The sequence below is a fragment of the Carettochelys insculpta genome, chromosome 12 (genome assembly GCF_033958435.1).
Source record: "Carettochelys insculpta isolate YL-2023 chromosome 12, ASM3395843v1, whole genome shotgun sequence".
Taxonomy (NCBI): domain Eukaryota; kingdom Metazoa; phylum Chordata; order Testudines; family Carettochelyidae; genus Carettochelys; species Carettochelys insculpta.
Genome location: NC_134148.1, coordinates 32,488,666 through 32,509,415, shown reverse-complemented (window position 1 = coordinate 32,509,415; position 20,750 = coordinate 32,488,666). Strand labels below are relative to the sequence as shown.

General features: G+C 50.2%; 1 protein-coding gene across 2 annotated transcripts in view; it reads right to left on the bottom strand.

Annotated features, from left to right (window-relative positions):
- Positions 1 to 4,486: 4,486 nt before the first annotated feature.
- The window catches only part of KLHL25 (kelch like family member 25), a 34,244-nt gene continuing 17,980 nt past the window's right edge, over positions 4,487 to 20,750 (bottom strand). The window contains exons 3-4 of one of the 2 annotated variants that reach the window (XM_075006772.1): positions 16,444 to 18,273; positions 4,487 to 4,952 (exon numbers count right to left, since the gene is read on the bottom strand). In XM_075006772.1, coding sequence (XP_074862873.1) covers positions 16,484 to 18,253 — 1,770 coding nt within the window. In that variant the 5' untranslated portion in view covers positions 18,254 to 18,273 and the 3' untranslated portion in view covers positions 4,487 to 4,952; positions 16,444 to 16,483. The remainder of the gene's footprint in view (positions 4,953 to 16,443; positions 18,274 to 20,750) is intronic. The other variant, XM_075006773.1, reaches the window with a different exon arrangement.

Here is a 20,750-nt window from a genome sequence, read left to right as displayed (position 1 = left end):
TATGTAGCCCCCCCCGCTCAAAGAAAGAGTCCTCAGCCTCCCCCCTAGGCTTTGGCCCCATTTTTTGCCAACCTGGTCATGGATTGCCTATTTGGGCTAGGTCCAACTCTGCGTCATTACACAAGGGCCACACCCCCCATGCTGCTAAGTTTGCTGCAACCCCCCCGCTCCCCAAATTGCAAGGTGGCCATCAGCGATGAGATGCCCTCCAGTGACATCCCAGCCACTCAGGAAAACATCCTCACCCCACCCCACTGACCGCCCCCCCCCCATGCCACTTTCAACCGCCATGGTTCTGTGAGGGGTTGGCATCAATGTGAGTGAACTGCATCTATAAATAAGAAAGGGTTAATTAATTCAGGTTTAATTCATGGCCTGCTGCTCTTTTGTGTGTCAGAGCTTGTGCTCTCTCTCTCTCTCTCTCTCTCGTGTGTGCGAGCGAGCGAGCGAGAGCAAGAGCGAGAGAGAGAGAGAGACGCCCCTGAACAAAAGAATAATAGACAAACATTTCTCTTAACGAGAGAGCTGTCCAGAGCAGTGGAGTGGAACCTGGAGAGCCAGGGCTTGCTCACCCACTCACCAGCATGCTGGAGCCCTGTCTTAGGTGGAAGGAGCACTAAACAATCCATGGTAATTTTAGGAGTGGCAAAAATGGATGATTTTTTTTTTCCGACTACGAAAGCCAGGGCATTGTTCAGTGGTAGAATGCGGTGCTCTAATAATTAGGCTTTCTACAGCTGCTAGTGCCAGTGGCCTGGGTAAAAGTACTGCAGGATTTTTTAAAAGAACACAAATGGTCAAGACATGGGATTGCAGCTCACATGAAGGCCACCACTGCCAGGAGCTCAGGGGCCCCAGGCCTGCACTGTTGCTTTCATTTGGTACTGCCAGTCAATGACTGGCCCTTTTGTCTGGCGTCTCTCTCCCTCAGCCTCAGAGTGACCCCGATCAGAGTCTTTGTAGAATGTGACTCAATCAAAGCTAAAGGGAAGAGAGCTGTAGGCCTAACTCAAGGTAGTCACCCCACGAGGGTTGCTTCTCCAGCCCCACGTGTGGAGGGCTTGGTCTGATGCCGAAGTGTGAGCAACAGTCTCTGAGGTCAATGATCTGAAGACGAAATCAGACCTGCCAGGTGGCAGTGCAATAGGAGGAAGCCAATACAAAAGCAGCTGCACCACCCCAGGTAATGTCTTCTTCCCTGTCAACAAATTCCTGGGGAAATCTGAAGACACGCTCTTTGGTCATGATAGTGTGGAAGAGCAAACAGCTGGCGCTACTGCATACGCCGGGGAAGGCAGTGAGGTGTCTGTGTGCTGAGTGGAAGCCAAGCTTTCTTCCAACTACTAAGATTTGTTATTCAGCTGAGAAACTCCAAATGGATTTGCTGGGCTCCGAGCTGGTGATTTTAATTAGGAATGCAACAAGAAATTAAGTAGGTTGCCTTTTGCTGGGCCAGGGTTGCTGGGTTTGCACAACAGATGCTGACGTGGAATTAAGAGGTGGTGAGCTAGACAGAAAAGCAAAACTGTCAGGTGAGAGTAAGTTACCTCAGGCGCCTGCCAGGCAATAGCTTTTCATCCTGGCTCAGCCCCCCTCCACTTAAGAAAAGAGCCGGTTTGGTGTACTGCGCTAAGAAGGGTTCGAGGCCCTGCGATTGTGCAGTGTTGGCCCCAATTCTTCACAACCCGCCTCAGGACAGTGTAGTGCTGTCTCATCAATGGCACCCAAATCCTCCTGTTTCAGGCACGGTCACTGAGGCTGGTGGTAGGAGACTCTTACGACAATGACAGTTGACACACAAACACCTCAGGAATGGCTGTTGGGGATGGTCATGTTTGGAGTCTGAAAACTGTCATGCTCATCCCTTGGCGACCTAGTGGTGAGAGACTCTGCAAAAGCCAGCCCGTTCAGGCCATCCCCTGCTCCCCATTTCACTGCTACTGTAGCATTAGCTATAGCTGTTCTAAAGGGTTACCCATCCTAGCCCACTTTGCTTACTGGTCTGCTTTTAACTAAGAATTTTTTGTATCTAGCATCACAGTTAGTCTGCTAGCAACAGCTTGCAGCTGTCACAGCCGCTGGCAATCAAGTTTTGAATTGCCTTTCATAAAGACAAAAGGGACCTTCTATTGTTTTGCTTTGAACAAAACTATCAGCTCTCAAATTCCATAACCCGCACCTCCCCCCCGGCCCCTGGGTTTTTAAAGTGCCAGAGCCAAGTGTAACATTTGGGTTCACAGAAATGAATGGGTATTTCTACTCTATAGTTTAATGGGAATTTTGTAGCCCCACAGTGAGCTATGTTTCCAAGGAGATCTTTTATGAGCTAGTTCTATAGCATTCCCCCCATGTATCCCCTAGCACCTGAGCATCCCACAATAATGTAACATAGGGCAGCACTATTGTCCTCCATCTACCACTGGGAAACTGAGGCACCGAGCCACTCAGGACCAGTTCCTCAAAGGTATTTAGTGACCTAGCTCCCACAGGCTTGCCCAGCAACACACACACAGAGGAACTGAGCTCAGGTCTCTCAAGTCACAGTTTAGTGCTTTAACCATCTTGCTTCCTTTAGCTAGCTATGGTATCCCAGTATCTATACAAACACTGCTGTGCTGTTGGATGTTCCAGTACTGGAGACTGACTCACATTATTTCTCAATGAGCGCAATCTGCTTGTCACAATCGTGACCCAGGGGTGTGGGAGGAGTGAAAGGAAATGGCTATCTTCTAGTGACTGCGGCTGACTAAGAATCTACACAGTAATTCCAGAGTAGCATTATTACCAACGTAAAGCAGAGACAAGAGGTGGCAGGGTACCTCTCTGAGAGTTCTACAGGACATGCTCATTTAATCACTTGAGAGGTTAGAACAGCCCTGGAGCATGGGCCTTGATTTCCATTTCTGCCACTGATTCATCCCCTTGACCTTGACCACATCACCTAACTTGGGGCCTCAGTTTCTCCAACTACAAAGCATCAATAATTTCAGCTCGCTAGAGTGGTGCTGCTAGTGGAACTGGGAAAAGCACAGATCTGTGGCACCACTTGGTGCCAACTGTACTAGAACCCTGGCATTGGCCTCAAAGCCTGTTTGTTTGAGAAAGAAAATTCACACAACCCCTCCAAGGGCCTCCCAGCCACTTTTATTAAAGTTCTCAGACACTGGGAGAGAAACTGTAACATTTAAATAAACCCGCGACTCAGTCCGTTGCTGAGGTGGCTGTATAAAAAGTATCTGTGCTCATCTTAAGAGTGAAGGGATCTCTTCCCTCCTGGAAGGCTTCTGTGTTTGAGGCCCTCTGAAGGGTTTACAGCACATTGTGCTATTCTACTGCCTGGGCTACGGCTTTAGCTAATCCACTGAAAACTTGAGCATGTGCAAAGGCATGTTGGAGCAGCCATGCCTGTGTACAGCAATGGCCTTCCTAGGTGTGGGAGAAGTTATGTTCTAGGCTGTAAACAATTGTTACCCAAGCGCCCTAATCCACGCTGGGAATAAGGGGTCACTCAGAATGAATGGGTACTTACAGTTCAGGCAGTAGGGAAGAGCGCAGAGCAAGGCAGTGACACGGCTGGCCTGCAAAGAGCAGCCACTGAAACTTAGCAGGTGCTTATGACCAACAGTTGCAGCTATGCAGGCTGGGATCAGGGTACAGCAGTCTCGGGCACCAAGGTGTGTCAGCACAGGGGCGGGGCAGGGATGATTCACTCCCATGAGTCACCTTGCCCATTGTGTGATAATGTATCTTTGCTGTCCTCTGCAGCAACACGGAGTAGGCACAGCTAGATGCAGGCCAGCCTGCTCAATGAACCACAGTTCAGAGCGGGTATGATAGACCTTTTGCTCCTGTTTGTTTGCTGATAACCCCCACCCCCTTCCATCCTACACACCCTGTACTTGGTGGACATAACAGGGAAGAGGGAAGACTCCAAAACGTGCTCCGAACACGCAGCATTACATCAGCCCTTTGCAGACTCATTAAGTCAGATCTTGACACATGGATGGGCGTACAATGCCACACCCTAGCTGCTGCAGATGGCGCTGCCGGGCCTCAGGCAGACTACAGAAGAACACCAAAAATGTTGTGATGTGCAAAGCAGGTCCCTGCCTCCTCCCAGCAAGCAAACTGGATCTCTGGAGCCTCTACTTCCTGGGATGTTTTTAGTCACCAGTTTAAGTTGCAACCAGGTTCTGTGCCCAGCAACGGTAGCAGGTCACACAGCTAAGAATATCTATGCACTACGCTAGATCTCTGCTGGTCTGATCTGCAACTCTTCCAGCCCCTGCAGAATTGGTTTCTCCAATCTCCCCATTCGCAACAGCTACCCATCTCCCACCCAGCCCCATAAAACCAACAGAAAGAACACAGGAGAATTAACAGCTTTAAAAACATGTAGAAACCTCTCCCTTCCTCCCCCTCCCCCCCCCCCGTACAAAAAGCACTAGCAGGATTACTGCATTGTGTGCTCCTAGGACCACTGAACAACCATGCTGGAATCCTCATGCAAACTACAGAGGACTCAGTGCGCACTGTTTAATTCAAGCCTGTGCCCCCTAAGGTAGTGACAGCAGCTTCGCTCTCAACAGGCTTAATGCAGTGTCAGTGGAGGCTGCTCAGCTTTTTTAACATATTAAAACAAGTCCCCATCCCTTCCTACTCCCACACATGAGAGCCCTGATGGAAAATGTCCCAGCCACAAAAGGCCACCAACATTCTTGAACATCAGCTCTGTTCTCCTTCAGTTGCTTGCACAGCCATTTGAGTAGCAGGACCTCCTCCGAGCCCAAATGGTACAGCTTCAGTCTCAGGTCAAGCTCCTTGTGCCAGGGAAGGGCTGCCAAAGATCGTGGGCAGGCTCTGGGTGGGAGCACTAATGTGCAAGGCTGGTAGCATTTGGTCACATGCCAGGCTCCAGCAGACAGAAAGGGAGATGGATTCGACAGTGGCATCTAGGGAGGCAAAAAGAAAGAAAAAGCTCATTAATACCCAGGTCAGTCAACAACCATGGCCCCAGTTCAGCAGCTGAGACCATGCCCCTCCCTGTCAGGGGGAATCACGTCTGGGGCTAATGAATCCCCCAGGGACACAACAGACTCCACTCTCGCTCGCTTGTCTGGAGAATCGCAGGCAGCTTTGTATTGTCAGCCCTTGTAATTCCTGCTTCATTGCATCCCCTGACGGAGCCACTGATGTAACGATAACCCCGCTGTTGATGGAACTGGAAAGGGGCCAGCGACAGAATGTACATGTCCACACTCTGCACACTAGTGTAAAAAATCTCCATGCAGCATGTGCCTTGTGCAGCATCATGAAACTCATCATTTGCTCAGCCTGATAAAAATGCGTGTGGCAACGTAGAATGTGACATTACAGCATTCTACACTGAGGTTGGCATACGAGTCTGTCTCAAACGAAGGAATGTGCGCTCAGCTAAATTGCATTAAAACACTAACAAGAGTCATCAAGCAGGAAGGGAAACAAAGAAAGATCAGCTAGGTGAGGAAAAAGCAGCAGAGACCATCCTGCCAACGAGACTCTGGCTCCCGAATCTCTGACGCAAACATTTTCAAGAGGGAGACTGATACTATAAAAAAGGAGGGACAAACACCCCAAGACGCCCTCTCAATCCTCTTGCCACCTGCTGTCACTGTAACAGATATGAACTAGGAAGCACTTGTTGAACTTTGACCTAAGACGTTTGGCCAGTAAGATGGCTGAAATCATATGGTGTGAAACGGCCCAAATCTGCATTCGTTTGTTAAGTTATGTATCAGTTATGTTTTAACTGTATTTTCTTGTAGTCCTTTCTGACTTCCATGCCTCATTATTTGTGCTCACATACACTCTTTTTATAGTTAATAAACTCTTTATCTGATCCAGCATGATTAAAGGCAAGTTCCTGGGGAACTCCATTTTGTAGAGCAGAGCAGAAGAATTCTTGTGTCTTGCTTATAAAACTTCTGTAAAAACATCCCAGAATTATGTTTGCTTTTTTTGCAACAAGGTTACAAAGTGGACTCATATTTAGCTTGCTGTCCACAGGGACCCCCAGATCTCTTTCTCCAGTACTCCTTCCTAGACAGTCACTTCCCATTCTGTATGTGTGATACTGATTGTTCCTTCCTAAGTGGAGTACTTTGCATTTGTCCTTATTGAACTTCATTTACTTCAGACTGTTTCTCCAGTTTGTTCGGATCATTTTGAATTAGAACCCTGTCCTCTAAAGCAACACTTCTTGGCTTGATATCATCCACAAACTTTGTGCGTGCACCTTCTTGGTCGTTATCTAAATCGTTGATGAAGACAACAAACAGAACTGGTCCCAAAACCGATCCCTGCAGAACCCACTTGTTATGCCCGTCCAGCATGACTGCAAACCATTGATAACTGTTCTCAGAGAGTAGTTATCCAACCAGTTGTGTATTGGATGGGTCAGGACAAGCCCCCTGCACCCTGCATTTTGGGGGAGGGGTGGGGGGACCTATGGGGCCAGTACAGGCCAAGGGACCTGCCACCAGCAGGAGGGGTTGAGCCAGCCCCACACTCACTGGCTGGTGCAACCCACATCCAGCCTGCTCTGCTCCCCCAACTCCCAGGTGCATTGAAGGGGGCTTGGGGGAAGGAGTGGGATTGCCCCACCCACCTCTGACAGGTGGCAGGAAGCAAAGTGATACAGCTGGGAGTCAGCAAAGCAGGATGGAGCTGGGCCACTCTGCTTTGTGTCCCCTGCAGTGGCTGCAGGGGCAGGACCAACTCCTGCTGCCAGCGCCAGGCCACACGGCTTGGCGAAGGGGGCTTCAGAGAAGGGATGGAGTGGGAATGGTGTGGGGTGGAAGAGAGGTGGGGTTGGGGGAAGGGGTGGAGCGGGGATGGAAGCAGAGCCAGGGTGGAGGCTGGGGTGCATGGGGAGGAAGTTTTCCCAGGCCCTAAAGGACAGGCCTGAGTGAAGCACATACATTTCTGGGAGGAAATCTAAAGCTGGGGGTGGGGAGGTGCTGGGCATCCCCTGCAGTATAAACAAGGCTGGTAAATGTGAAGATCCGGCTGGCTGGGTTCAGCACACACAGGCATTGCTGGGAGTTAACTGCATGCTCAAAGGCAACAGGTGAGGCAGGACATGGGGGGTGTGGTGGGGGGGGGTCACCAGTTACATAGCTCTTCTCCACACCACCCCTAGCCTGGAGAGGGCTGGGAGAACATACCTCCACCCCAGGCCCTGCCCGTACTCCGCTCTCTTCCCGCCCCAGGCCCCACCTCTCCCCACCCCTGCTCCACATTCCCCCGTCTCCCTACCTCTTTCCCAACTCCCCTCCCCAAGCTGCTCAGGGACCTGTGTGTGTGGGGGGGCTGGACCCCATCAGCAAACGTTGGACCCCACCACACTCACTGGCAGCGGTGGGGGCTGGTGAAGCCAAACAATGCAGCCACAACACACTCCACTCTCCCTTTCCCTCTCCACTCCCCAGCTGCCAGCCACACCGCTCTGATTCCTGCTGGCCAGTGTGGGATGCTGCCCTGCCATTCCCTCGAGTGACATGGCCAGGAGCTAGTGGAGCAGAGCCCCATTGTTCCCCTTCTCCCTGCTGCTACCGGTAAGTATGGGCAAGCCCGATCCCAGAGGCCAGGGCCCCCCCCCCCCCCCGGCTAGAGCCTGGGGTTCCCCAGAGGTTCTGGCTCCCCAGCAGCCTGTACCTTCTGCCCATGGCGTTTTGGGGTTGTCATGTGCCCCTTTGCCCCTTCTCCCCCGCCCCACTTATCACCCCTGTGCATGCTGCAGGCTGTTTGTGAGTAGTTTAGGCTGAAGGCTACAGCAGCAAAGCCCTGTAAAGGGCAGCCCAGGTCAGACAGCAGCGGTGGCACAGCCATTCGTTAGTCTGCCCTGTACCCTGGGACTGGAGGCTCTTCATTCTCAGACTGCAAGTTCGGCTCACAACAAGTACAGACCGTGAGGGCTGGTCTGGAACCTCCCAGCTAAAAAATGCATGAAAAATGGGATTTTTCTGGGGGAAGGGGGGAATAATTCTCTAGCCAGCTCTTGGAATAACAACCATGCAAGTTTCCAAGGAGTTCATACATAGAGCCTGAGGCCGGAGCTCAGGGCTCAGATTCTGCACGGACTGAACAAACAAGGTATTTGTCTACCCAAGCTTAGAAAAACCTTGGTTTTCATATACCTGGCTCTGCAGGCCAACCACTCCCTTCTGACTCTGCCAGATAAACAGGCTTCAGAGACAAACATCTGCTTGGAAAGCTGCAGTGAGCTGCAGTCATTGCTTAGCCTGCCTTTGCAAAGGAGTTTCCCCATGAACCACTGACAAACATTCTGTGACTCTGTTACTTTGGTTATTACAAGCTGCTGAGCTGGTCTAAAACTACATTAAGTCCTTGCCCAGAGATGTTATTTTGTTACTCTTTAAAATGCTACAGGACTACTCTTGTTTTGTGAAGATACAGACTAACAAGGCTACCTCTCTGTGACTACCCAGAGATGAGTTAGCTACAGTATTTTAGGGAGGGTATGTTTTTATAAATTGGCCACATCTAGCCAAGCCAGGGGTAACTTTTATTAAGTTCTTTTCACTGTGAGTTTTACAGGCCTAAAAGGCTCAAACCAGTCAGTCTAGACTAGCCAGTGGGCAAACACAGCATGTCCACACATAAGGAACTCCAATCTGCCTCACTGTAACATGAAACTGTCAGAGCTGTTTCACTGCCCCTCCAGCAGAGAGAGAGAGAGAGCGAGAGAGAGAGAGAGAGCGAGCATGCAGAAGGGATGAACAATAAATTATATTTCATAAATGCTTGTAATTTAAGATGCAATTAAATAACCTAGGGAAGGGATTATTATGGATATGAATCTCATTATGAGTGCGATCCATTAAAGACGGGTGGGGGGGCATTTTTCAGGTTGAGGGAGGCCACTGGTCTGCAGAAAACTCAGCTGGAGGGGACAGGTAAGTGAGCTCCAAAACCAAACCAAAAAACAAACAAAATCCCCATGACTGAAAAACAAACAAACAAACAAACCCGCTCGCACATCAGACCCTGAGCTTATAGGAGCCCAGGACTAGTAAATTGATGTGGGGCTCCTAGGCTCTGGGTGGGGCCAAAAATGAGGTGCTTCAGTGTGGGAGGGGCTGCCAGGAAGCAGGCTTGAGGTCTGGGAGGAGGCAAGTGCAGGAGCAGGCTGGGAGTTTGTGGGGGGAGGGTCTAAGAGAGTGTTAGGCTGCAGGAGTGGGCTGGGGGTGCAGAGTTTGGGGAGAAGCGGGGTGCAAGAGCAGACTGGAAGTCGGGGTATGGGCAAGGGGGGGTGAAAGAGCAGACTGGTGGGGAGATGGGCAGGAGGGGGTGCAGGATCGAATTGGGGGTGGGGAGTCTGAGCAGGGGGCTGCAAGAGTGCGGTGGGGAAGCTGGGGGGATCTGGATGGAAGGGGTGCAGGAGCAAGCTGAGTGAGCTGGGGGTGCAGGGTCTGGGTAGTGGGGGTTGCTTACCTGCTGCAACTCCCCTGCAGCTACCAGGCACTGCCCCCCAGTTCTGATTGGCCAGAATTGTAGCCAGAGTGGTGGTGGGGGAAAGCTTCTCCAGGCAGTGCTGCACCGCTGTTCCCCCAGCTGGGGGAGGGAGAGCAGTAGCAGTGGAGTACGGAGGACAGAGTGGCTCCCCCCATCTCCCAGGCCCTGCAGGCAGAGCTCGTGGGCCAGATCGGACCCTGGCTTGCTTGATTCCAGCCCACGACTCCACACCCTCAACCCCACATTGGGCTGGATGCCGTGGAGGGGAGCCCCAAGCCTCAGTGGCTGGATCCAGCAAGCTGTGCACCTCATGAGACTGCTGGTGTGGGGGTTCTCCACCCCTGCATTAAAGTATAGCACAGATATTGAATTAGTATTTAGATACCATGATGAGGGCACCTCACAAAGGATGGGTAGGTTGGAGAGAGAGACTCCCAGGAGTGCTGGGGCAATTCTTGGTAGCGTAGGGGCTCAGAGCTGTAGAACCCAACTAGAAACCTGGTGTATAATGGAAACCAGTTGAAGTGGGAGGGTGCTGCAGAGCCCGCCTGCACTGTTAATTCCAGCACCTATGGAGACTCCTGTTCCACACATGCCCTCTTTTCAGTATTACCTACTCGCAGAGGTGCAGAGTTCTCCTTAGCTGGAAGTTGCTTTTGTTTAATGTTGTTTGCTCTGCTTGATCTCAGTTACTACTGCAGCGCACTGGCCTAAGCAATTAACCCAGCTCCCAATTTGCATTTATATTGCCCTCATTAGTGGAGGTTTTTGGAGATTGCATTTGCCTCTTCGCATTGAGTCTGGCAGTCATGATAGGACTCCTGTAGAAGAATTGACTAAGCCACTTTTATGCTCTCTTATCCTATGCATTTAATGCAAACGTTTCCATAAATATTGTAAGTGGGGGGAAGAGGAAAGATGAAAGTATTGTCAGACAAAAGTAAAGCACTTGATTAAATCCTATCAGGAAGAGGCTGGCTCCCATGTCCATATAGCTTCTCCCCCGCAGCACTGACAAAAGCCTATTATTTCAGGGGTCATTGACCACAGGCAGAACACAAATCAGCTGTAGGGCTGGGGGCGGGGGTAGGGATTAGGCTTTTCCTTTTTAAGATGCTAATCATGGTTGATCCCTGGAACTACTTCATATGCTCAGCACTGAAGTAAGGTCACACTGTATTCTTAGAAGGGGCGTGGGGATCCTGGTTGAAAGGCAGGGCTGATGCAAACCACCTGGGGCTTAAACACGGTCACACTGGAGGCCAAGCCTTCTGCAGGAAACAAATTGCTTCATTCATTGACGTTAGACTTTAAATTAAAGCAGGGTTAGAGCTTGTGAGCCAGGCTTTTTTCAGGGAGCTTTTCATAGGTATAAACGGGCATGAGGTACCCAAGTCCCACTGAAAACCATTGAGAGTTTGGCTCCGACTTATTATGTGTGCCTTTGAAAAGCTCCTGTTCGTGTGTCAGCACCTTCCCACCCTTGCTTTTAACATGTGGTTAAAAAGCCTGGTGCTGGTGCTTTGCAAACCTATGCAGGAGATATGGGTTTGATTTCTGGGCTTGGCGCTACTACCCTGGATCAACTGTGTTTGACCACGCAGGAAGCACATTCAGTGTCTCTGGAATCACTAACAACCAGACCTCTAGACAACGGTGGAATGGTGCTTATGGACTCCCAGCTACGCTTTCCTTGCTCAGAGGGTGATGACTGTAAGGATGGATTGTGGGAAAATCCTGAGGGCTCCCACCAGAGTCACAGGGAAACTGTCGAAACAGCAGCCAAAGATGACAAAAAGTTGCATTTGGCTACTAAAGGCTAGACGCAGCTTAGCTTTTGGTTTGGATTGGAGGGAGAAGGACTAGGGTAGTTGCTTTTTACTGAGCACTCTGGTCCATGGGCAGAATGAAGGGCAGTAGCCATCAAACCGCTGCTAGGGGGTAAAGCCGAGAGGTGACTGAGCCAAAGCACCCCAGACATTCAAAGGGATTACCTCTGTGGGCATCTGGTTCTCCCCAATACGGAACACCTGGAAGTGCTCCTGAATGGAGCTTCCCACAGCAATGAGGTCAGATTGCCTGGCCTGGCCTGGCCTGGCCTGGCCTGCCCTGCCCTACCCCTGAAGAGCAAAGGGAGTGAAAAGCAGCCAGATCTCCCTTGCACTTCCCAGTGAGCCACCATTATCTGCCCCTCATCCCCCATAGCCATGCTCAGCTTCCCCCCAGTGTAGAGTGGATCAGAGAGGGGGTGACATTCAGAAAGATGCAAAGGAAAGGTGCTGAATTCTGGCTATCCCTGTATAGTGGATAGACCACAGCCAGTGGGCTTACCTTACAGCAACTCCCCCTCCCACTCCTCCTCCCCAATCTCAATGGTCCTAATTTACACCGGGACAGAGGACACCATATAATCCCCTATTCTGGAAGCTGCAACTCACTCTTCTGAATCCACCCATCATGCCCCCTCCCCTGAGTGGGAATATGGACCAATGCATATAATCTCTTGGAGACATCCTCTTCAGATTCTTAACTAGCATTCTAGATTAACAAAAGTAAAGATCAACTTCCAGAGCACCCTTCCCAACTTTTATGCAGGGTCTAGTATATAGGTGACAGCAAATCTATTCCAGTACAGGCTTTACTTTCAATGCTTTGATTTAACGAGCTGTCAGAAACACAGGACAAATTAGTTTAAAAAAAGGTAAAATATATCCTGGACAGGATGCCACCTGGCTTGCATGCCTGTACTTTCAACTGTTTCCTTTCTTTTGGTGACTAATAACCCATCAGAAGCACAAAGCCAAAAACATTTAGTTCTCTACATTGACGTTAAAAACATCATTACTTTCAAATCATGCAACCATGCTAGTCAATTACACTTCCTGGTTTTCATGCATTAGTTTGAGATTGCAGACAACTCGGGAATATTGAGACCTAAAAAAAGTTCTGTCCAGAAAGTTTTAAATTTGATTTAAAAAAAAAAAATCACAAAGAACTCTACCCAGTTTAGTGGTTCTGGCATATGCAGGATGTAGACTTCCTATCCCTTGCACAGATCCAAAGATTTGAGCAAAATTTAATTCAGTAGCCAAAGAATCAGATTCCACCTTTATTCCCAGTTGAGTGGCTGGTGTGGGCATTTATTGTTCATCAGCAAACCAAGAAAATTAATTTTCAGTTCTAGGATGGCTCTTAAGCTGAGCCCCACTGCCCCGAGCTGAAAATGATAGAGTCTTCATACTCTTTGCTGTGATATTAATAGCCAAGTGGCAGTTAATTAGATTACTGAGCCACCCTAACAGATGCTAGGCAACCTGTGAGGAGTGAAGGGAAGGGAATTTGGAAAAGCCATTATCATTCAGTGCAGGGAATGCACAGTAGAATCCCATGTTAACCCCTCACATGCTTGCTGGGCCCTACAAACAGTGCAGCCATGTCAAAGTCAGATATATCTCAAGTGTTTTGGGTCCTTTGCCATCATGCTCCACATGTCCATGAAAACTGGGCATCAGGCAAATTGGGCAAACTGTACATGAAGGTGCCAACAGCTCCTTTGATGCCAGCTATGGAGGCAGCAAAAGCTGAAGGAGAAATGCTGGAAGGCTGCTACGATACTGACCGATTGCATTTTCCTTGACAAATCTGTGACACTAAGGGTGCGTCTACACTTGCATTCCTCTTTCAAAAGAGGTATGCAAATGAGGCAAATTGAAAATGCAAATGAGGTGTGAATTTGCATATTTGGCACCTCACTTGCATATTCTAAATTCAAAAGATTCTTTCAAAAGAAGAAAGCCAGTGTAGACGCTGCTCTTTTGAACGTAAACCCCACGTTCAAAAGAATCCTTCCCATAAAAAAAAAGGAAGAAGGATTCTTTTGAAGATGGGGTTTACTTCAAAAGAACCATGTCTACACTGGTTTTCTTCTTTCGAAAGAAGCTATTTTGAAATAATATGCAAATGAGATGCCAGATATGCAAATCTGCACCTCCTTTGCATTTTCAATTTCCCTCATTTGCATACCTCTTTCAAAAGAGGAGTGCAAGTGTAGACACAGCCTAAGTGTGAGACCAGGGAGACAAGAGATTATTACAGAGTTTGGGCATCATTTTTTTGCCAGCTATGAAATGAACTTTAAAATAAAAGGTGACCTTCAATGCATCCACATTCTTGGGATGAAAACCCTAGAGTGGAAACTTACCAATCCCCCATCCATCCCAGGGGATGCTGCCCTGTTCTTTCATCTGGCTCTTAGCAGACTCCCAAACTCCTGTGGAAGGCAGAATGCACCCCAGTGGCAGAGGGATCTGTTCAGTCAGTTCCAGGGGCGGTGCTAGATTTCCTGCATAAGCAGTATTATTCCCCAGGGAATGCGGCCCAGGTCAGTACAGGCTGAAACTCTCGGAAAATGTATGTTGCTGGAGCAGAGAGCTCCAGCTATGTGGGGCTGGAGCACAGCCTTGCTGGTGGCAGGAAGCCCTGCTGGCAACCTGCTCTGGAAAGCCCCAGGGGCAGTTCTGGGGCAAAGAGCCAGGTGGGGAGCCCCACAACAGGGAGTCTGGCTAGGCTGGGGAGCCCCAATGTGGGGAGCCCAGCTGCAGTCAGGAGCCATGTCATGAGCACCAATGGTGAGGAATCAGCCCCACTGGCAGCCTTGCAGCCACAGGGACCCCAGCCAGACACATGGAGCCAGCTAGGGCATGGAACCTCACTGGCAGCCCCACGGCTGCAGGACTCCCGGCCAAGGTTGGGGAGCCCTGCAACCCTGTGGGAGAGCCCAGCAGGAGAGGGGCCTCTCCTCCAGGCAGCTGTGGGGACTGACCTGCCCTCAGCTGGCACATCTCCTCATTTGGGACCACTCAGGTCCCAAGGATGCTGGACAAGAGAGTTACAAGCTGTACTTAGTTCACCTCTGCATTGGTAGGAACTTTAGACAGCACGACCTTTCACCAGTCAGCCGCCTGCGGGCTCAGAGTGAGCAGACGCCAATATACACAGGGTGGGTGATTTTAAGGTCAAATAATTGACCGAAATCTTGCAATCAGCACAGCAGCCAAACAGGCCATTGCCGATGAGTGGGTGGCAGCCAGATGCCAGGTTGCCTGTCCAAGTTTCCACTGCTCCTCATTTCCAACAGTGCTTTCCCTGTTACTCTGATTGGTTGGAGAAAATCACCTCAGAAGTCAGGCACCTGGGGTCGAATAGCAATGTCATTCTACAGCCCACCCCTACACCCACACAGCAGCTCAGCAAATGGATTTTCTTTGGGTTAATACATCCCCCTTTTTCCCACTCAAATCTCACACAGGAGGTGGGTGGTTTTTGGTTTGATAGGGGATGTCTCTGGTGTCAGATCTGGTCCCTGGAAATGTGTCCTGGCATCTGTGCTTCTCCTGCTCCACCCACGGAACGATCCACACAAGAGAATTTTTTTAACCTCTGTGACACGTTTGCCCTCCAACTCAGCATACCCAGGGAAACATGTTACTTTCATATACACCTGTCAGCATCACATAGGTACCCAGATGTCCAGCACAGGGGACAGACTATCTGTGCCTTTCTGAACTGCTCATCACCACAGTATCCCCAGCGGCCCCCACTTCTTTGTGGCCAAGACCACTTTCTGAATTAAAGGGCAACCCAAGATCTACCCTGGTCCTTCCCTGATTCCCTGTCCTGCGCACTCCTTCACCTCCTCCCTCCACAACTCACTTTTACCACACTGGGGCAGGGGTTGGCGACACTGTGGTGCAGGAAGGGGTATGGGTGCTGGCTCTGGGCTTGGGTGTTGGGACTTGGGTTCAGGAGGGATTATGGGCGCTGGCTCTGGAAGAAAGGTGACAGGCAGGGTTTGGGGTGCCAGAGGGGCTTGTGGGTGCAGGAAGGCGCATATGTGCTGGCTTTGTTGGGGGGTGGGAATCAGGGTTGGGGTAGGGGATTGAGGAGCAGGAGGGACCCGTATGGGAGGTGCTGGCTCTTATGGGAGGTCAGAATTGGAGCAGGGGGCTGAGCTGCAGATGGGTTTCAGGGTGCAGGAGTGGCTGGATGCTGGTTCTGGTAAAGAGCTTGGGGCTGGTGTGCAGGAGGGAATATGGAGTGTTGGCTCAGGGAGGGAGGTCAGGGCTGAGGCATGGGGTTGCCGATCAGGACAGCGTATGGAGGGGCTGGCTGTGGAAGAGGCTGAGGGTCAGTGCACAGCCTCCTATTGGGTAGCACTTACCGCCAGTGATTCCCAGTCAGCAGCACAGCGAGGCTGAGGCAAACTCCCTGCCTCCCCCAGCCCCATGCCACTCACAGAAGGGGCTAATATGCTCTGTGGTGAGGAAATGGTGGGGGCCTGGGGACACATGGCTCCACTTGCTGTCCCCCTCCGCTGGTACTGCTCCCTCAGCTCCCACCGGCCACAGTTTTCCATTCCCAGCCAATGTGAGTGGTAGTGGGCAGTGCATGCAGGAACAGCACATTGAGACTCCTGGGCCCCCGCCCTCCCTGGTACGAGGGGCTGCGTTGGCCACTTCTGGGGCCTAGGCAAGCAGAGAGACTGCCAAGCACTGATCGACTGGGACATTCCCCAGGACTGACCAGTCAACTGGGATCGACCAGTTGCTGACCACTGGTCTACCAGAAGGTGCTGAATACAAGTATTATTAGAGCATAATTGCTATTTTGCCCTGGGACACAAGTATCTTGGGGGCTGCAGACTGGGACCAGATTGAAATAAATTAGAAGAGCTGCGAGGTATCAACATACAACAGCCTGGGCCTGCTCAGCCTTCTCTCTGGTTACACCTCCCGGTTTCAAATGTAAATGCAGGAAATGATGGTGTTCCCAAGAGCAAGTCTAGGTCTACCAGTCTTGACATGGAGCGTGGCTACAGGCTGTAGGTGGCAGAGGTGAAATACCAGGTTAAAACGTACATAATCTTACCTGATCAAATGCGTGAATTCTTGGCCCACGCCAGTGCCGCTCAAGCTGGCAAGTGCTTCCATGTGCTGACAAAAGCCGTGGGGATGAGTGAGTACGGCACTGTTGTTATACAGTTCCACGTGTCTGAGGTAGGGTCGTAACAATCCAATGTTTTACACCTCTGCGTCCCAAAGTATCCCCCCACCACATAAAGCTTATTCCCTGAGGCCAAGGCGTGGCACGACATGCGCTTGGCCGTCATGTCTCCAATCCGTGTCCACTGGTCCGTTTCACAGTCGAAGCGGTAGGCAGATGCAGCTGTGAATTCAGTGTCCCCACCCATGATGAAAATCTGGTTGCCTAGAACAGCGGCGGCTGTGTAGCGCCAAGGTTGGGGGCACTCCGCTTTGATTGCCCACCGGTTCACGACAGGATCGTAGCACTGAACTTTGGACACCATGTCCCGGTGGATGCTGGTCCCACCAAAGACAAAAAGCTTGAGCCTAGCACTTACCACAGCAGCATTGCTGACGCCATCCCTTAGAGGGGCCACCATCGTCCACTTATTGGTGGCAGGGTCGTACTTCTCTACTTGCTTCAAGGAAACAGAGGGAGATGCTGGAAAGACGCCAGCCACCGCCGTATGCCCGCCTACTACATAGAGGCAGTTCTCCAGTTCAGCGGAGCCATGCCCAAACCGAGCTATCAGCATGGGAGCAGCTTTGGACCATTCCTCATGAACGGTGTCGTACACCCAGACGTCTTTGGAGACCCCATTCTCGGAGCCCCTTCCACCAGTGACGTACACTTTGCAGCCAATGGCACAGGCACTGAATTCTTTCCTTGGGCTTGGCAGGTCTGCTTTCGGGATAATCTCTTTTGCCTTTTGATCAACCTGGTAAATCTTATCACACATGAAGGTCTGCCCACCCAAGATCAGCAAGGTGTGCCCGGCTTTGCGAGGCCTGGCACAGGGGCTAGTGACTACCCCATCGTTCTGAAGGATCTTCTTCTTGCAATCCATGGCTTCAGCCATGAGGAGCTTGTTGCTCTCATCTGCCATGATCAGGTCCTCGCAGGCCATGGCTTCTTTGAGGCACTCTGAAGGCAATAAGGCCAGACGCACATTCCTCAGTAGCTCGGGGAGATGTGCTTTCCGCTTGTCCAAATCGTACTTCACCCACTGAAGGATGGCTCTGAAGACCTTCTGCTCATCTTCTATCTCCAGCTCATCACTGGAGATCAGGTCCAGCAGTGTGTCCTTGGAGAGGTTGTTGAAATCCTCACTTTTGTGCACTGTTTCAAAGTTGACCAGGCACATCCTCCAAGAGAGCTCGTAGAGTCTCCGGCACTGATGAACATCTGAGAGCAGCATCATGCCCAGGCAGTTGGAAGGGTAGAGATTCTTCTCAAGGAACTCAGCCGCTGCATCTCGGATGTCGTGAAACTGCAGCATGTCCCCAGCCTCCAGCAGGGACTCTGCATTCTCCTCATTGATGATGATACGAGAGGAGTATGCAAAGTCCAGCAACAGCTCTAGCACCTCTGGGTGGATGCTGTCATGGAAATTCACCTCATCGTCAAGGCTCTCCCGCAGGCCGTTGCTGAACATGGCCTCGAAATACCTGCTGGAGGCAGCCAGCACAGCTCGATGGCATGGGAAGGACCTGTTCCCAGCCCAGAGGGTGACATCGGTGAACAAACAGCACTTCCGGAAGGTGTTGAGATGGGACAGGACGCAATCTGGGTGGGAGGATTTGTGGAAAAGCAAGATATTCATTGACCCTGTGCTTGTTCGCGATTTACGGTTCTCATGGACGCTGACTGACATGGTGACGGAGGCACAGTCTGCTGAAGAGTGAACAGAAAATAAACTCATTAGTGGTGCTTATAGATGAGAGATGCTGGCAGCACTTGCTAGAGGCAGCAGCAGAGTGTGGGCATCTGCTGTGCTAAATTCCCTCTCCCTTATGATTTGCTAATGCTCCTCAGCCCTGGTACAAAACACTTCCTGTTGTCCCCACATGGGGTCCTTCCCAACATCACCAGTGCTCCTCAGTCCTGACCTGCTGCACCCTCAAGATATTCCAGCCATTGAGCACCCTGTAATTTCTTGCTGATTCTTCTAAACTTTAACTTTGGGTAATTAATGCAGAAGCAGAGAATTCTGCCCTTTGGCTTCAACAATGAATAAGCAAAATGAAGCAACCAAAGCCCCAACCTAAATGGCAAATTTTCTCAACAGCCCCTGGAGAGTAAACACACAAACCACACAATGTTTATTCTTCCTTGTTAAAGATAACTGTCTATTTAGGGTAAAGGATTCTGGCCTGTTCTTGGCTCAGTTCATGTCATGTTGGCTTCTGGTGGGGAGATTATTACAGGTTTAGGAAAGGCGATTGCAACTGTATTCATTTATGGGGTATCTAGCTATTAGAGGGAACCAAAGATTTCAACAGACTTTGCAAAAATCCTTCTAATTCTAGTTTCTGGCTGAAGAATCCCAACAGACTCTTCAATGTGAACAGACCAGCATTAGGCAATAGGACAAAGCACTACAGAACAGGGGTGAGCAACCTTTCAGAGGTGAAGTGCCAGAATTTGACCATTTGACCTCAATGTACAGTCTGAGTGCTGGTAATACTTATTAAAAAATGGTCACACTTAAACAGCTTCATTAATACATTCAGATGCAGAGGATGGTGGCTGGTAGCACTAGTTGGTTTTTTGTTAATCCACAGATGGCATGGCTTTGAGCAAAGCTCCCAGCTACAGGGGGAAGTAGGGGCGATGCTGAGCTCCTGCCTCATGTGCCTCTTGGTACCCATGCTGAGGATTGCTAACCCTTGGGGTAACGTTCCTGCACGAGCAGGAACCCAGGCTCCGACACCTGGTGAGGGGGTGGGTATCAGAGCTCGACTCCAATGTGAACTCCAGTGAGAATGTCTACACTGCTGTTTTTAGCTCTGCAGAGCAAAGCCAAGTCAGTTGACCCAGGAACTGAGATTGCTGCTGGGCCTTTTTTTTTTGTTGGGCAGATATATTCCAATAGCCTTTGGGAGATAAACTGACTTTCCATGATAGAAGTTGATAAGTCACTTGGTCTGAAATACCCAAGGCTGCATTTTCAGTCTGTCCACATTCTTCCACCAGAATCCAATGCACAGCTTCAAATATTCAAGCAACCCTCCTTGCCAGTGTGAATGTGACAACTGATAGCCTGCCTGATTGATCTGTATTTTGTAACCATACACAAAACAGAAGCTAAGACTAGAAAACTGAGCCCGTAATTTACAAAGGATATGCAGACAGCATGTCTATCAGCGCTGCTGAAAAATAACATGTTTAAGAGGGAAACTGCAAGTCACTAAAAGCTAGTCTGTCAGTTGTAGAGAACTTAAGAAGAGCTAAAGAATACAGTTTGGAAAAGAGATTCAGAAAGACAGACAAGACTGCAGCTATACAGATGCAGCTTCAGTCTGACAAATCACACACCCTATACCTCATTGAGCAACCAGCACATAAGGTCAGCGCCCCACTGCTGCCCTGATGTCATCCCATTACAAACATCCTGTTGTTACAGCACCTCTGCTGGGTCTGTTATTAAGGGCTTGTAACACACGTAAAAAGGTGACACTGTCTTACTGAAAGTCAAGCCTTGTTTCATTTCAATTTGTAGAACCCCCCTACAACCTCACACCCCTAACTTTAATTTGATAAAAAACAAAACACCCACCCACACAGCTAGAGTCTGGGTTAGCGGACAGGCATGTAGTATAAACACAATAGATAGAGATGGGGCCACGTTGCAAAGGTCACCTCCAGATCTGGTTCAAACTGCTCCAAATTTCAGGGATATTTGCTCCTTAAACAACAAGAAGTCCTGTGGCACCTTACAGACTAACAGATATTTTGGAGCATAAGCTTTCATGGGCAAAGACCCGCTTCGTCAGATGCACGAGTGGGCATTCGTGCATCTGACGAAGTGGGTCTTTGCCCATGAAAGCTTATGCTCCAAAATATCTGTTAGTCTATAAGGTGCCACAGGACTTCTTGTTGTTCTCAAAGATACAGACTAACACGGCCCCCTCTCCGATACTTGCTCCTTAAATGCATATTCCAAGGCTGTGGCTGGCAGCAGTTTACAGACAGTAGGTAAGGCAGCAATGGGCAACACCAAATAGTGGGTGAGCCGCATGAGCGGCCCTCCTTCACTTCAATGGGCTGTGGCAACCTGTGGCCCACTGGGGTTCCACCTGCAGCCCCGTGGCTGCCCAGTCTGCTCTCTCCCTCCTGTGCCTCTTGCGTACCAGGGTGGTGCACTTACC